The sequence below is a fragment of the Salvelinus fontinalis genome, chromosome 32, assembly GCF_029448725.1.
Source record: "Salvelinus fontinalis isolate EN_2023a chromosome 32, ASM2944872v1, whole genome shotgun sequence".
NCBI classification, from domain to species: Eukaryota; Metazoa; Chordata; class Actinopteri; order Salmoniformes; family Salmonidae; genus Salvelinus; species Salvelinus fontinalis.
Genome location: NC_074696.1, coordinates 29,507,753 through 29,526,010, shown reverse-complemented (window position 1 = coordinate 29,526,010; position 18,258 = coordinate 29,507,753). Strand labels below are relative to the sequence as shown.

Genomic DNA, 18,258 nt, shown 5'->3' with positions numbered 1-18,258 from the left:
AGGCCAATGGTGATTTTAAAGAGTGTAATGGTTGCGATATGATCAACAACATTGTAATTTCTCCACAATACTAACCTAAATGACAGCGTGAAAAGAAGGAAGCCTGTAGAGAATAAAAAATATTACAAAACATGCATCCTGTTCCAACACTACAACACTACACATCACTGCATACCACTCTTTATATATACTGAACAAAGATATACAGTTCATATAAGGAAATCAGTCAATTTAAATGAGTTCATAAGCCACTAATCTATGAATTCCACATGACTGGGATAACAAATATGTATCTGTTGGTCACAGATACCTTAAAAAAATAGAGGTGTGGATCAGAAAACCAGTCAGTATCTGATGTGACCACCCTTTGCCTCATGCAGCGAAACACATCTCCTTCGCATAGAGTTAATCAGGCTGTTGATTGTGACCTGTGGAATGTTGTCTCCCTCCCTTTCATTAGCTGTGCAAAGTTGCTGGATATTGGCGGGAAATGGAACATGCGGTTGTACAGGTCGATCCAGAGCATTCCAACCATGCTCAATGGGTGACATGCCTGGTGAGTATACAGGCCATGGAAGAACTGGGACATTTTTAGCTTTCAGGTGATGGCTGTGGATGAATGGCACGATAAGGGGCCTCAGGATCTCATCACGGAATCTACATGCATTCAAATTGCCAACAATAAAATGCAATTGTGTTTGTTGTCCGTAGCTTATGCCTGCCTGCCCATACCATAACCCCACCACCACCATGGGCCACTCTGTCACAAAGTTGTCATCAGCAAACAGTTCGCCCACACAACGACATTTGCCCACTGAAGTCGGTTGCGACGTCGAACTGCAGTCAGGTCAAGACCCTGGTGAGGACAACGAGCACGCAGATGATATTCCCTGAGACGGTTTCTGACAGTTTGTACAGAAATTCTTTGGTTGTGCAAACCCAGTTTCATTAGCTGTCCGGGTGGCTGGTCTCAGACGATCACGCAGGTGAAGAAGCTGGATATGGAGGTACTGGGCTGGCTTCGTTACACGTGGTCTGCGGTTGTGAGGCCGGTTGGACATGCTGCCAAATTCGCTAAAACAAACAAAGGCGGCTTATGGTAAAGAAAGGTACATTAAATTCTTTGCCAACTGCTCCGGTGGACATTCCTGCAGTCATTATGCCAATTGCATGCTTCCTCAAAACTTGAGATATCTGTGGCATTGTGTTGTGTGACAAACCTGCACATTTTAGAGTGGCCTTTTATTGTCCCCAGCAAAAGGTGGACCTGTGTAATGATTATGCTGTTTAATCAGCTTCTTGATTTGCCACAACTGTGGATGGATTATCTTGGCAAAGGAGAAATGCTCACTAACAGGGATGTAAACACATTTCTGTACAAAATTTGAGAGAAATAATATTTTTGTGCGTATGGAACATTTCTAGGATATTTTATTTCAGCTCATGAAACATGGGACCAACACTTTACATTTGCACTTATGTTTTTGTTCAGTATATTTTCAAGCATGGTGATGGCTGCATCATGTTTGGGTATGCTTGTCATCGGCAAGGACTAGGGAGGTTTGTTTGAATAAAAATAAATTGAATACAGCTATAAGCACAGGCAAAATCCTTGAGGAGAACCTGGTTCAGTCTGCTTCCAACAGACACTGAGAGACGAACTCACCTTTCAGCAGGACAATAACCTAAAACACAAGGCCAATTCAACACTGGAGTTGCTTACCAAGACGACATTGAATGTTCCTGAGTGGCCTAGTTACAGTTGTGACTTAAATCGGTTGAAAATCTACGGCAAAACTTGAAAATGTCTGTCTTGCAATGATCAACAATCAACTTCAGAGATGGAAGAATTTAAAAAAGAATAATGGGCAAATATTGTACAATCCAAGTGTGCAAAGCTCTTACAGACGTACCCCAAAAAACTCAGTTGTAAGCGCCGCCAAATGTGCTTCTACAAAGGGTTGACTCAGGTGTGTGAATACTTATGTAAATTAGATATTTCTGTATTTAATTTTCAATACATTTGCTAAAGATTCTAAAAGCATGTTTTCACTTTGTCATTATGGGGTGAAACATTTTTAATTCAGACTTTAACGCAACAAAATGTGGAATAAGTCAAGAGATATGAATCCTTTCTGAAGGCACTCTGTGGTAGTCAACCTCATCTGGCCTCCTGGCTTTTTTTACCATGCATTCTAAAATGTATTCAGTCTGCCTCAGTAAGAGAACAGAGACACAATTGTGTATGCCAGTGGCTATGTAATATGTATGCATAAACGTGTGTATACTGTATAAGTATTTGTGTGTGTGAGAGAGAGAGAGAGAGAGAGAGAGAGAGAGAGAGAGAGAGAGAGAGAGAGAGAGAGAGAGAGAGAGAGAGAGAGAGAGACAGAAAGAGAGAAAGAGACAGAAAGAGAGCAAGAGAAAGACAGAGAGGTTTAAGAAGAGCAAGTGAACTGAAATCTTCCTTGTGTGGAGCGGTGGGAATTGGGACCAAAAAGAAAGAGGGAAAGACACCAGAGGGGAATCACATACTAAACTAATAAGATCAGAGCTAAGGAAGAATAAATTATATATCTCTCTCTGTGTGTGTGTGTATGTATGTGTGTGTGTGTGTGGGGGGGGGGGGGGATTCATGTTCTAGGTCCTGACTTAAAGGGGGTAGCAGAACTATGCACAGACTTAGGGGAGGAGAGACACACAGAGACTTCACAGAGAGCTACAGCTATGTGCTGTAACATATTCAGACTCAGTCGGCCTATGTACAGGTACATGTGACTAACGGTAGAGAGAAGTGGTGTTGAGGTTGTAGAAACATTTACCCAGATACAGAATGTGATGGAAAACCAGACAGTGTGGGAATGTATGTATGTATGGTGTGGTGTGGTGTGGTGTGTGGGAGAGAGAGAGAGAGAGAGAGAGAGAGAGAGAGAGAGAGAGAGAGAGAGAGAGAGAGAGAGAGAGAGAGAGAGAGAGAGAGAGAGAGAGAGAGAGAGAGAGAGAGAGAGAGAGAGAGAGAGAGAGAGAAAAAGAGATAGGAGCGAGAGATGAGAGAGAGATTAGAGAGAGAGGAGAGATGAGAGAGAAGAAAAGAGATAGGAGAAAGTAAGAGAGAGAGAGGGGGAGAGAGAGAGAGAGAGAGAGAGAGAGAGAGAGAGAGAGAGAGAGAGAGAGAGAGAGAGAGAGAGAGAGAGAGAGAGAGAGAGAGCAAGAGATTCAAGTTTTTTAAACGTTTATTTAACTAGGAAACTCAGTTAAGCACATATTCCTATTTACAATGACGGCCTACCCCGGGCAAGCCCTAACCCGCACGACACTGGGCCAATTGTGTGCCGCCCTATGGGAGTCCCATTCACGGCCGGTTGTAATACAGCTTGGAATCAAACCAGGTCTGTCGGGACGCCTCTAGCACTGAGATGCAGTGCCTTAGACCGCTGCGCCACCCGGGAGAGAGAGAGCGAGAGATGAGAGCGAGAGATGAGAGAGAGAGATGAGCGAGAGAGATAAAGAGCTAGGAGAGAGAGCGCAAGAGATGGTTTCCATGTGTTTGATGCCATTCCATTTGCTCCGTTCCAGCAATTATTATGAGGCGTCCTCCCCTCAGCAGCCCCCACTGGTGTTTAAACATTAATAATTCACATCATTATTTTAACATCAACAACTGGGAGGCATGGCTGCGCATGCACATACATACATACAGTACACACACAGAATACGATATTTTACCAGTTATTGATTCCAATGACACTCACCTTGGGTGGCTATGAAGTGGTTTGATCGCTGGTACCCCTGTAAAAAAAGAAAAAGAGATGTAGAGGAAGAAAGAAAGAGAGAGAAAGAGAGAGAGAGAGTTGATCATCAGAGTAGCACAGTGTAAAGACCAGTCCCTGGAGTCACTATAAAGAACCACCCCCATCCCCCTCCCTCCGTATCCTCTCTTCATTTTCACCTGGTATTGAATGACACTGTATATGTAGTGGAGCTTGCGTTGTATTCATCTTCCACCTAGATATAATACCAATTGGTTTTCTTATTATAATGTTTTCGTATTGTAAAAATAGGACCAATAACAGGTAGCTAAAGGACAATTCTCTACAACGGCCATAATTGTCTAGAGAGAGGGACCGTAATCTTCTCAATGGGCAGCTTCCTACCAATTAGCTTCTTTGTTCAGGCAGCATTTTACCATTATCTGTTCAGGTATAGAGCAATAATAAACTACAAAAGGGAAATTATAATAATTTCAGCTTTCATCTGACACTGTCCGAGGCAAAGCGGTCATTTCCAGCAGCATGAGCGAGCTCCATTTCAGTTTCTGTCTCTCGATACGTGCCACTGACACTACTTTGCATGCAGCGGGAATGGGAGTTCATTCAAAAGCAGCGACAGATCTGTGACTCCAGGAGCCACTGACACTGACTGATCTGCCGTTGTATGTTCTCCTGGGGGATATATTAGTGCTGCTATGATCCAGCCTGGACACTGTCAGATGGGATGGCTATTCATGGTCTCACTCTCTCTCTGTGTGGAGAATGTAAAGCAAGACAAATCCGCCAGCCCTGGGCATGATCCCATCATCGCGCCTGGCTGTAAGGGAATACACACACCCACACCCACACACACACCCACACACACACACAACCCCATTCCACAAGTGCCATGCCACACAAAGAGGAGAGGAAGGGAGATGGATAACCGTGTGTGTCTATGTGTGTGTGTGCTTCCTGTCTGTCACCTAGGCAACCACCACCTTCCACCTACAGCGAGCAGACAGCATCACATCAAGAAATTCAAAATGGATGAAAAAGAACTGAATAAAAATATACTTTTATCTCATGCTCCCCACCACACATAAACCATGATAAAATCCATCACAGCGCCACAACATGATGGGACAGAAAGCAAGTGGCCACAAGAAGAAAGCCAAGACAAAGTTTGAAGTTGGCAATCTCCCACTTTACATTTTCTCTTCTTCCACAGCAAGTTGGACCCCCTTCAAACCTATCTAGTTGGCCTAGATAGATAGCCCACTACGCAGTCGAAGATTAGCCAAAACACTAAAGGAAAATCTATGTGTGAGAAACATCCAACAGAATGTCATTCAGGGGCAGAAAACAGGTTGAAAACAGACCTGAGTCTTACATGTAATGTTCAGGGTGTGGCAGTGAGTGTGTTGCCTGTGAACATGCTCTAGTAGTCCCTACAGTGTCTGATCTGAAAGTGTGTGTATCTATCCAGGCTTTGGTCCTGCATGCTTTCTCTGCATGGGTCTCTGCATCTGAGCTCTAGCCAAAAGTAATTAACTATATAGGTAATAGACTGGCCAAAAGAGGCACAGTGTGATGATAATAGGGCAGTGTGATGGTAATAGGGAAGGGCAGTGTGATGGTAATAGTGCAGTGTGATGGTAATAGTGCAGTGTGATGGTAATAGGGCAGTGTGGTGGTAATAGGGCAGTGTGATGGTAATAGGGTAGTGTGGTGGTAATAGGGGAGGGTGGTGGTAATAGGGTATTTTGATGGTAATAGGGTGGTGTGGTGGTAATAGGGCAGTGTGATGGTAATAGGGCAGTGTGATGGTAATAGGGTAGTGTGGTGGTAATAGGGTAGTGTGATGGTAATAGGGTAGTGTGATGGTAATAGGGCAGTGGGATGGTAATAGGGCAGTGTGATGGTAATAGGGCAGTGTGGTGGTAATAGGGCAGTGTGGTGGTAATAGGGCAGTGTGGTGGTAATAGGGCAGTGTGTTGGTAATAGGGCAGTGTGGTGGTAATAGGGCAGTGTGTTGGTAATAGGGCAGTGTGATGGTAATAGGGCAGTGTGGTGGTAATAGGGCAGTGTGGTGGTAATAGGGCAGTGTGGTGGTAATAGGGCAGTGTGGTGGTAATAGGGCAGTGTGGTGGTAATAGGGCAGTGTGTTGGTAATAGGGCAGTGTGTTGGTAATAGGGCAGTGTGATGGTAATAGGGCAGTGTGTTGGTAATAGGGTAGTGTGGTGGTAATAGGGCAGTGTGATGGTAATAGGGCAGTGTGTTGGTAATAGGGCAGTGTGGTGGTAATAGGGCAGTGTGATGGTAATAGGGTAGTGTGGTGGTAATAGGGCAGTGTGGTGGTAATAGGGCAGTGTGATGGTAATAGGGCAGTGTGATGGTAATAGGGCAGTGTGATGGTAATAGGGCAGTGTGTTGGTAATAGGGCAGTGTGTTGGTAATAGGGCAGTGTGGTGGTAATAGGGCAGTGTGGTGGTAATAGGGTAGTGTGGTGGTAATAGGGCAGTGTGTTGGTAATAGGGCAGTGTGGTGGTAATAGGGCAGTGTGATGGTAATAGGGCAGTGTGGTGGTAATAGGGCAGTGTGGTGGTAATAGGGCAGTGTGTTGGTAATAGGGCAGTGTGATGGTAATAGGGCTGTGTGTTGGTAATAGGGCAGTGTGGTGGTAATAGGGCAGTGTGGTGGTAATAGGGCAGTATGTTGGTAATAGGGCAGTGTGGTGGTAATAGGGCAGTGTGTTGGTAATAGGGCAGTGTGGTTGTAATAGGGCAGTGTGTTGGTAATAGAGCAGTGTGGTGGTAATAGGGCAGTGTGGTGGTAATAGGGCAGTGTGATGGTAATAGGGCAGTGTGTTTGGTAATAGGGCAGTGTGGTGGTAATAGGGCAGTGTGTTGGTAATAGGGCAGTGTGTTGGTAATAGGGCAGTGTGGTGGTAATAGGGCAGTGTGTTGGTAATAGGGCAGTGTGGTGGTAATAGGGCAGTGTGTTGGTAATAGGGCAGTGTGGTGGTAATAGGGCAATGTGTTGGTAATAGGGCAGTGTGGTGGTAATAGGGCAGTGTGGTGGCAATAGGGCAGTGTGGTGGTAATAGGGCAGTGTGTTGGTAATAGGGCAGTGTGTTGGTAATAGGGCAGTGTGGTTGTAATAGGGCAGTGTGTTGGTAATAGAGCAGTGTGGTGGTAATAGGGCAGTGTGGTGGTAATAGGGCAGTGTGATGGTAATAGGGCAGTGTGTTTGGTAATAGGGCAGTGTGGTGGTAATAGGGCAGTGTGTTGGTAATAGGGCAGTGTGTTGGTAATAGGGCAGTGTGGTGGTAATAGGGCAGTGTGTTGGTAATAGGGCAGTGTGGTGGTAATAGGGCAGTGTGTTGGTAATAGGGCAGTGTGGTGGTAATAGGGCAATGTGTTGGTAATAGGGCAGTGTGGTGGTAATAGGGCAGTGTGGTGGCAATAGGGCAGTGTGGTGGTAATAGGGCAGTGTGGTGGTAATAGGGCAGTGTGATGGTAATAGGGCAGTGTGTTGGTAATAGGGCAGTGTGGTGGTAATAGGGCAGTGTGTTGGTAATAGGGCAGTGTGATGGTAATAGGGTAGTGTGGTGGTAATAGGGCAGTGTGTTGGTAATAGGGCAGTGTGTTGGTAATAGGGCAGTGTGTTGGTAATAGGGCAGTGTGGTGGTAATAGGGCAGTGTGTTGGTAATAGGGCAGTGTGGTGGTAATAGGGCAGTGTGGTGGTAATAGGGCAGTGTGGTGGTAATAGGGCAGTGTGGTGGTAATAGGGCAGTGTGGTGGTAATAGGGCGGTGTGGTGGTAATAGGGCAGTGTGGTGGTAATAGGGTAGTGTGGTGGTAATAGGGCAGTGTGGTGGTAATAGGGCAGTGTGTTGGTAATAGGGCAGTGTGGTGGTAATAGGGCAGTGTGGTGGTAATAGGGTAGTGTGATGGTAATAGGGTAGTGTGGTGGTAATAGGGCAGTGTGGTGGTAATAGGGCAGTGTGGTGGTAATAGGGCAGTGTGGTGGTAATAGGGCAGTGTGGTGGTAATAGGGCAGTGTGGTGGTAATAGGGCAGTGTGGTGGTAATAGGGTAGTGTGGTGGTAATAGGGCAGTGTGGTGGTAATAGGGCAGTGTGATGGTAATAGGGCAGTGTGATGGTAATAGGGCAGTGTGATGGTAATAGGGCAGTGTGGTGGTAATAGGGTAGTGTGGTGGTAATAGGGCAGTGTGGTGGTAATAGGGCAGTGTGGTGGTAATAGGGCAGTGTGGTGGTAATAGGGCAGTGTGGTGGTAATAGGGCAGTGTGATGGTAATAGGGCAGTGTGATGGTAATAGTGCAGTGTGATGGTAATAGGGCAGTGTGGTGGTAATAGGGCAGTGTGATGGTAATAGGGCAGTGTGATGGTAATAGGGTAGTGTGGTGGTAATAGGGCAGTGTGGTGGTAATAGGGCAGTGTGGTGGTAATAGGGCAGTGTGGTGGTAATAGGGCAGTGTGGTGGTAATAGGGCAGTGTGATGGTAATAGGGCAGTGTGATGGTAATAGTGCAGTGTGATGGTAATAGGGCAGTGTGGTGGTAATAGGGCAGTGTGGTGGTAATAGGGCAGTGTGATGGTAATAGGGCAGTGTGATGGTAATAGTGCAGTGTGATGGTAATAGGGCAGTGTGGTGGTAATAGGGCAGTGTGATGGTAATAGGGCAGTGTGATGGTAATAGGGCAGTGTGGTGGTAATAGGGCAGTGTGGTGGTAATAGGGCAGTGTGGTGGTAATAGGGCAGTGTGGTGGTAATAGGGCAGTGTGATGGTAATAGGGCAGTGTGATGGTAATAGTGCAGTGTGATGGTAATAGGGCAGTGTGGTGGTAATAGGGCAGTGTGATGGTAATAGGGCAGTGTGATGGTAATAGGGTAGTGTGGTGGTAATAGGGCAGTGTGGTGGTAATAGGGCAGTGTGGTGGTAATAGGGCAGTGTGATGGTAATAGGGCAGTGTGGTGGTAATAGTGCAGTGTGATGGTAATAGTGCAGTGTGGTGGTAATAGGGTAGTGTGATGGTAATAGTGCAGTGTGATGGTAATAGGGCAGTGTGATGGTAATAGGGCAGTGTGATGGTAATAGTGCAGTGTGGTGGTAATAGGGTAGTGTGATGGTAATAGTGCAGTGTGATGGTAATAGGGCAGTGTGGTGGTAATAGGGCAGTGTGTTGGTAATAGGGCAGTGTGTTGGTAATAGGGCAGTGAGGTTGTAATAGGGCAGTGTGATGGTAATAGGGCAGTGTGATGGTAATAGGGCAGTGTGGTGGTAATAGGGTAGTGTGGTGGTAATAGGGCAGTGTGGTGGTAATAGGGCAGTGTGGTGGTAATAGGGCAGTGTGTTGGTAATAGGGCAATGTGTTGGTAATAGGGTACCATTTAGGAAGCAACATTAGACTGTTCTGCTCCCATTGGTTCCATTGTGCCATTTCTGATGGGGGGCAGGTGTCATATGTAATGTAAAGCTCTAGCTGCTGGTTCTGTCTTTTGGGACAGACTTGCCTGCAGTTAGACACGCTTTGTGTCATCTCTGCTGTGACGGTGGACAGACAAACCTAATACAAATCCCTAAATCTAGGTGAGTCTAGTCTGGCTGCAGATGAGAGAGAGTGTAGTGGTGTAGCAGAGCAGGTTTGGCTAAATTAAACTCTGGGGAGCAGCTGGTGCCTGGGACTGGGAGGGTCAGAGACGGAGAGATTAGAAAGTAATGGAGCGATGGAAAGGTGGAAGGAAGTAAGGGGGTACGCAGATGCCACAGGGTGACTGGGTGGATAGATAGGAGAGAAAGAGAAGACGTAGTACTTACTTCCCTGTTTATCCGGATCTAAGAAGCCCCAAAGGTTGAGAAAAGATGGAAGGAGAAAGAGAAAAAGAAGGAAGGAAGCAAGGAAAAAATAAGCTAATTATTATGATTAAAGAACAGGGGAATAGGAAAGAACTCGGAGGTTAGAGAGAGCGAGAGAGACGGAGAGAAAAAAGAGAAAGAGTGGGAGAGAGAGAGAGAGATTGTTTCACATTACCAGTGGAGAATAAATGTGTAAACCCTCACGCCTCACACTTGTTGCCATGGCAAAGAGGTAGAAACCCAAGCTTTTTCATCAACTTCCTGTTGTGCGGAGTGGTCACGGAACAGTAAGTGAACCAAACATGCTACACTTTTACTACGACACAACCCTCCTCCTATCTAGTCAAACCCAAGCCCCACCATCCATGAAAAGAATTAGGTTCACTCAAATCAGTGACATGGTTTTCCATTCAACCTGTCTGAAGAACTGCAGATCAGCAGTGGACCCTTAATTCCACCCCTCATCTCACCATTCACCCCCCCATTTATCCCCTTCTCCTCCTCACATTAATCATTTAGTATGGCGTCTGGGGGCGGGTTAGCCTAGCGGGAAGGCTAGTCAGGGGTCCTGCCACGACACGCAGGCAGCGGTGTAGACAGCCCTAACGATGATTCAGGTGTCCTCACAGGGCCCATATGCTAATGACACTTTCAAATAGAACAAGAGGGGGTGAACGGAGCATGGAACCAGAGCTCTTACAAAGGGCAAGAGGGGGTGAACGGAGCATGGAACCAGAGCTCTTACAAAGGGCAAGAGGGGGTGAACGGAGAATGGATCCAGAGCTCTTACAAAGGGCAAGATGGGGTGAACGGAGCATGGAACCAGAGCTCTTACAAATGGCAAGAGGGGGTGAACAGAGCATGGAACCAGAGCTCTTACAAAGGGCAAGAGGGGGTGAACGGAGCATGGAACCAGAGCTCTTACAAAGGGCAAGAGGGGGTGAATGGAGCATGGAACCAGAGCTCTTACAAAGGGCAAGAGGGGTGAATGGAGCATGGAACCAGAGCCCTTACAAAGGGCAAGAGGGGGTGAATGGAGAATGGAACCAGAGCCCGTACACTCTCCATGAGCTCTAACACAAAAACCTTCCCCTTCACCTCAACCTCAAAAGTCAACGCTCATTTTACCTTTTTATTTTCTATAAATTTTACCTTTTCATTTTACTTTTCTATCCATTTTAGCTTTTCATTTTACTTTTCTATCCATTTTAGCTTCTCTTTCCTACTTATTTCTTTCTCATAAATCTTCTTTTGTTAAACAACACAATGGTGAAACAATTAATCAATGAGGGAGACGAACGCAGTAGAATGCTGTACGCTATTTCCTGCTCTGATTGGGCACTTCACTGAACAGGCTGTGTTCAACAAAGAGAAATAATTGCCAAAAGAGGTTTTTGAGAACGCCACCTTTACCTGACCTGCGTGCATATTCAGCAATGCCTCCACATATGCACACGCGCACACGCACGCACGCACACACGCACACACGCACACACACACACACACACACACACACACACACACACACACACACACACACACACACACACACACACACACACACACACACACACACACACACACATTCACTGCTTGGCCCTAGCTCAAGCACCCACACTGGATATTCCTCCAACACTAGCTACATTACTAGCTGTACAGCTTTGACACAGAGCTGGAAGAGATAGTATCTGGGATGAGGTATGAACTGGTATTGGGCTTGGTTTCCTGAATGAAAGTCACTGGAGCTGAACAGGTGAGATCCCAACTAACTGATCACCAGATTAACAGGATCAGATATTTGATATCATCAGACAGACAGAGAGACGCAGCTCGGAGTCGACTTAGGAGAGCTTTTGGACGAGTCGTCAGCTGTCACAGAGGACAAAGAAACTCCTAGCTTATAGGATCTTTAAGGATCTTATTGAATCGTATGGTGTTGCTGACACGATATCTATCTCAAATCCCATATCCATTCCGGTACCCCCAGGTGATAAAGAGACAGGACAATGCCAGGACGAGGGGACAATCCTCTTTAAATGGATATCCTCGCTGTCACATTCTTAGACACAATGTACTGGCCAGCCAACTGAGGCCAGCCAAAGAGAGGGTTGTTGGGAGAGACTACCTGTAAACACACAGTACAGTAGGAGTCTCTCACTTCTCCTGCACTGGGCCATACACACAACACAACTCCCCCAGGGAGATACAGATACAGGACAATACTCGGATCAGATTCTAGATGTCACATACTCACACGCTGTGGACTGGAGTTCCTATAGACTGGACATCCTTAGATACTGTACACTAGCCTGCCAGCTTTAGCCAGCCTACAAAATGCTGCTAGGATAGACTACATTACCCAATAGTCTCTCCTTCCTGTGGCCAGCCTTCAGACATCTGCTGGGAGAGACTACATTTACCCCTCCTTTAGCACTTCTCTAGCACTGGGCCAGACACACAGCTCTCACGGGAGGGATCGGGAATTAACAATACAAAGTTAGCTTAACAATAACAGGCAGTGTTCCGCATGAGGCATGAGACTCATCTCTGCAGCAGTTGTTATCACACAGCTATCACATTGCAATAGAGTAAAGCCAACTTTCGTGCACATGCATAGATGCTGTGTGGATGCTCACAAGTGCAGCCTCTTACATCGTAAGTCACTCTGCAATATCTTTGGGTCCCACAGCTGATCGTACGGCTGAGTCTCAGTTTAAGGAGCAACTGTGGGCAGAGACAGTACAGACTGGAGGTGGGGGGCAGGAGAGACGGAGAGACAGAGAGGGTAACTTACGTCTATGTAGTTGGCATTGACATAGTCAGAGTTGGGGTCTGCTAGGAGGGAGTGCAGCTTGACTCGATGACGATCATCTACAAGGGAGAGAGACTTTTATGTCAGCTTTATCTAACCAGGAAGTCAGGTTAAACAAAACAAAGCTTTTTTTAAAGTAGTGGTTGTTAATAGCAACTGACTTAAGGACAGGTTATAATTAATACACTAATTGTAAACACATTTAAGTTCCAGTGGCTTTCCTGTAAATGCTCTTCCATACATGGCACACCACTCCATTCTAGAGCGAGAGTCTGAACAGTACTTACGCCCCAGCAAACTGTCATGTCTCCCTTTAGTCTTGTCCTTCTTCTTGGTGACATCCCATCCATCAAAGAAGCTCTGAGAAGAGATGGAACAAGTGGTCACAAAGACAGTGAGATATCGTTAGCATACAGGCGATATTCTGTGTCATCACCAGATTTAAACAACACAGTGAAATACTTAGCTTGGTTACTGGAGTGTTAAATACTGCTAGAACACAAGGGACACACAGTGTGTCATCAGATTAACGTCTCCTTAGCTTTGTTACCTCATTTAGACTGTCACCCTGAGGTTCTCTGATTAACTTCACCATCATATTCACTGCTCTTATTTCTGATAGGCAGGACATATCTATAAGAGCATGGTGAGGAGAAGAAGAGGCTGAGAGACGACACCCGGCTATGAAGGATGGATATGGCCTTGAGGGGGAGAGGAGAGGAGATGAGAGAGGAGAGCATCCAAGAGACGAGAGGAGGAGTAGAGGAAGAAATGTGGTGGACAGGAAAAGAAGGGGAGGAGATGAGGAGAGGAGGTAAATAGGCAAGCTTGAGTCCCTCTCATTCCATATGCATGGAGAGTAGGCCTGTCTGCAATCCAAGTGCTTTATAATACCTTGGTATCAAAGGGCTACATTTGTGATAGATGTTTATGGCACAATATACACAATCTGGCAGAACAGCCAGATACAATCTATTGAATCTAAATCAACTTTATGAGAGAGAGTAGAGACTAGAGAGTAGGGAGAGAGCGAGAGAGAGAATGAGTGACTGAGTGAGTGTGACAGACGTGTTTGCGAGGGAACACAGTGATTTCCACAACACATGGAGTAGCCAAACTCTATTTTGGTGTCCAATGGTACATTCTAATGCTCTATTGTAATTTCAAATAGCAGCTATCACAATCATAACACTTCTTTTTTTATCACACTTTTACAGTGTTAGTTTCAACAGCTGTTGTACAATACAATATAAAACACAGGAACATTTTCATTTTGACTGCACTGGGCTTTTAAAGAACCCTGTAAGTGTCTGTCGACTTCCATGGGCTTCAAGCTTCCTTTTAACCTCCTAGAGTCAATTGACGCACCGGTGCGTCAATCTAAGTACAGTAACATAATACAAAAATCCCCATCAAAATCCATCAGTTTAATCTAGAGATATCTGGGGTTTTGCATTAGATGTGTCTCAATCTACCGCATCCGCCATGAAAGTTGGCCGAGTTGGAGCGGGGTTTGTCAGACCATGAGACATCCGGAAAATCGGTCTTCTCACGAAAACGTCTGTAGCGTCAGAGCGGTTGGACCTATGATTCTAAGCAGACATATGGCAATGTTTCAATATGGTAACTTTTTTGGTTACTACATGATTCCATATGTGTTATTTCATAATATTGATGTCTTCACTATTATTCTACAATGTAGAAAACTGTAAAAATAAAAAAACAAAACGTCTACTAGCTCGAACAGAATTTCTACTGGGCTGGACATGTGAAGACATCAACTCAAGTACCACTCGAGAAGCTCACAGGAGCTTGGAATGAACGGCCAATCATATCGCTGAAATACAAAGAGCATGACATTTCCGCGTGTAGTCTTCAATGGTAGACTGCAACAGAGCACGTAAATAGAACTGGAATGCAAAAATGCGCTGAAAATCAGGCCAGATCCACTGGCCCAACACTTGTTTTTACTGGTCCAATGTGCCAGAAAACAATAGGCTAGGTGGATTTCAACTCATCATTACCACATATTACGGGACGTGCAAATTCATGCTCTCTCCTGCAGTGTAAAGACATTTGACTGCAACAACAATGCACGCAACACACACCCAGGTTCCAAGAGGCGGGACAGCAGTATTTCCCAGTCGTCACTCACTTTGTGACTGACAATAGATCGCTAAAAGATGCATATCATTCGTTCTAGTGTGAGAGGGCTATGCAGATGTTTTTTTGGCTAGCGAATTGAAAAGTACCATCGTTAATTTAAGTGGAAAAAGTATTAGGGTGAAAATGAGTCTAATCAGGTGTATGGCCGACAGACGGCACTAGTGGAAAACACTTGACAACGGCGGCGGTAGCGTCCGTGTTGTGGCACGTTCACGCGTTACAACGCTAAGACAGGCTTATCTCCTGGCTGCGTTACCGGGCACATCCAGGCGCTCCAAACCCGGCTCACTAAGACCCTCATCAGCTTCGGCCCAATCGCAGTGTGGGACGGCCGTCCACCTACAGCGCAGGGACAGGGGCAGCATGCTGATCAGAGGATTACACCTGCACCGCGCTCCTACACAGGTAATACCATACCTAATCCTGTTTAGAGAAGACATGATGCCTCTCTCATTCTTCTTTTCTCTCCTTCCCTCTTTCCTTTTCACTTTTCTTCTCACTCTCCTTACAGCAGAGCCTGACTAGCATTGAACCAGCCCATATACAGACTTTTTTGCACGCCTATATCATGCATCAGGGTCTCAGCTGCTGATTGTCAGAAGGAAATTTTCTTTGTTTCAATCAATGTTCTTTATCTCCCCTAAAGCCCCGAGGTTGAACATATACCTAGCAGGCATAGCTGGTTGAAATGATGTCAACTGGTTCTAATCCAGTGATGTATATAAATCATTGTTGTAATCTGGTTTGTAATGACATCCTTTCAACCAGTTTTGCCTGCTGAGCAGAAGCCCCGAGGAGGATTGGATCTAACCTGACAGTCTAACCAGTTAGTTGTAATCTGGTTATGGCTATCTGACTTCAGCCTTGTTCTATCTGAGCCAGTCTAGAAGCCCTGTAGTGCCATTTATAAACTCCCACAGTTCTTTGCGGCATGCCTGATCAATGGCCGCCTCAGCAGCCCAGTGGGAAATAAGGGTTATGAAGTCCTACAGCCATTCTCACACTGATACATACATCACACGCACACACACACACACACACACACACACACACACACACACACACACACACACACACACACACACACACACACACACACACACACACACACACACACACACACACACACACACACACACACACACACACACACACACACACACACACACACCAGTCTCCCACTGATCTTTCCTTCATCTCCTTTATTTCTCCAGGCGACAGACGGGAGCGACTGAGGGAGCAAGACGGGAGGAGAGGAAAAGCGATGGAGGAGTGAAAAAGCAACCATGGTATTGATTTCAGAAGGGGGAATTTGTTGGGCCCTCGGGGGGTGGGATTACTGAATCGAAAAGCACATCTGGAATCCTGGAGGTTTGGATTCAGGTACAAATACAAGCTAAATGCTATTGGGTGAATAGAGGGATTTTGAAGTAAATCACAAAGAGAACAATATATATATATTTTTTTGAAAGCCATTTAATTAATATAGTCTTGGTAAAAATACAAATAGATCTGAAATAGATGTGAGAAGAATGAAATAGCTTTACATTGAGAGATGGTATAAAACAGCAACTAGAGGTTTATATTGAATGCTGCTTATTAAAATAAGCCTCCAGCAGCAGCCTACTGAACACACAAGCCATTGGTCTCAGAGATGAGAAATTATATTAAAATGCCTTCTGTCTCCAAAATTACATCATTGAATCCCAAATGATGCTACGAGTCCACCAGGCTGCTGGATCTTCATCTCTCTCTCTCTCTCTCTCTCTCTCTCTCTCTCTCTCTCTCTCTCCCTCCCTCCCTCCCTCCCTCCTCTCACCTCATACTCCTGTTTGAAGCCATATCCCTCCCCGGTCTTCATCTGGTTGATGTGTTGGAGGAGGTCTGCCACCCTGACCGCAGGGTGAAGTTGACCCGTGTGGTACGGAGAGCTCTTCCTACGACAGTGGCGTCGAGGGGAACCCCCCAACAGGCTGCTGGACTCGTTCACTGAACTCCTCTGTTCGTCTAGAGGAGACATACACATGCATTAACACGACACGCACAAAAGGCACACAAACACACACAGACGAATACCCAGACATATTTTATTTTTATTTATTTATTTATTTTACCGTTATTTTACCAGGTAAGTTGACTGAGAACACGTTCTCATTTGCAGCAACGACCTGGGGAATAGTTACAGGGGAGAGGAGGGGGATGAATGAGCCAATTGTAAACTGGGGATTATTAGGTGACCATGATGGTTTGAGGGCCAGATTGGGAATTTAGCCAGGACACCAGGGTTAACACCCCTACTCTTACGATAAGTGCCATGGGATCTTAATGACCTCAGAGAGTCAGGACACCCGTTTAACGTCCCATCCGAAAGACGGCACCCTATACAGGACAGTGTCCCCAATCACTGCCCTGGGGCATTGGGATATTTTTTTAGACCAGAGGAAAGAGTGCCTCCTACTGGCCCTCCAACACCACTTCCAGCAGCATCTGGTCTCCCATCCAGGGACTGACCAGGACCAACCCTGCTTAGCTTCAGAAGCAAGCCAGCAGTGGTATGCAGGGTGGTATGCTGCTATACACAAAGACGGACACAAACGTACATACAAACATGTTAACCATTACAAAAAATAACATACACTGCTCAAAAAAATTAAGGGAACACATAACACATCCTAGATCTGAATGAATGAAATATTCTTATTAAATACTTTTTTCTTTACATAGTTGAATGTGCTGACAACAAAATCACACAAAAATGATCAATGGAAATCAAATTTATCAACCCATGGAGGTCTGGATTTGGAGTCACACTCAAAGTTAAAGTGGAAAACCACACTACAGGCTGATCCAACTTTGATGTAATGTCCTTAAAACAAGTCAAAATGAGGCTCAGTAGTGTGTGTGGCCTCCACGTGCCTGTATGACCTCCCTACAACGCCTGTGCATGCTCCTGATGAGGTGGCAGATGGTCTCCTGAGGGATCTCCTCCCAGACCTGGACTAAAGCATCCGCCAACTCCTGGACAGTCTGTGGTGCAACGTGGCGTTGGTGGATGGAGCGAGACATGATGTCCCAGATGTGCTCAATTGGATTCAGGTCTGGGGAACGGGCGGGCCAGTCCATAGCATCAATGCTTTCCTCTTGCAGGAACTGCTGACACACTCCAGCCACATGAGGTCTAGCATTGTCTTGCATTAGGAGGAACCCAGGAGGAACCCATCTCATCTCGGTACCTAATTGTAGTCAGGCTACCTCTGGCGAGCACATGGAGGGCTGTGCGGCCCCCCAAAGAAATGCCACCCCACACCATGACTGACCCACCGCCAAACCGGTCATGCTGGAGGATGTTGCAGGCAGCAGAACGTTCTCCACGGCGTTTCCAGACTCTGTCACGTCTGTCAAGTGCTCAGTGTGAACCTGCTTTCATCTGTGAAGAGCACAAGGCGCCAGTGGCGAATTTGCCAATCTTGGTGTTCTCTGGCAAATGCCAAACGTCCTGCACGGTGTTGGGCTGTAAGCACAACCCCCACCTGTGGACGTCGGGCCCTCATACCACCCTCATGGAGTCTGTTTCTGACCGTTTGAGCAGACACATGCACATTTGTGGCCTGCTGGAGGTCATTTTGCAGGGCTCTGGCAGTGCTCCT

General features: G+C 46.0%; 1 protein-coding gene across 6 annotated transcripts in view; it reads right to left on the bottom strand.

Moving 5' to 3' along the window:
• The window catches only part of LOC129831048 (receptor-type tyrosine-protein phosphatase U-like), a 295,005-nt gene that overhangs the window by 32,235 nt on the left and 244,512 nt on the right, over positions 1–18,258 (bottom strand). For 3 of the 6 annotated variants that reach the window (XM_055894045.1, XM_055894046.1, XM_055894048.1), the window contains 5 exons: positions 16,431–16,618; positions 12,733–12,805; positions 12,428–12,504; positions 9,595–9,612; positions 3,753–3,789 (listed from right to left, as the gene is read on the bottom strand). In XM_055894045.1, the coding sequence (XP_055750020.1) occupies positions 3,753–3,789; positions 9,595–9,612; positions 12,428–12,504; positions 12,733–12,805; positions 16,431–16,618 (393 nt within the window). The remainder of the gene's footprint in view (positions 1–3,752; positions 3,790–9,594; positions 9,613–12,427; positions 12,505–12,732; positions 12,806–16,430; positions 16,619–18,258) is intronic. The other 3 variants (XM_055894047.1, XM_055894049.1, XM_055894050.1) reach the window with 1 other exon arrangement.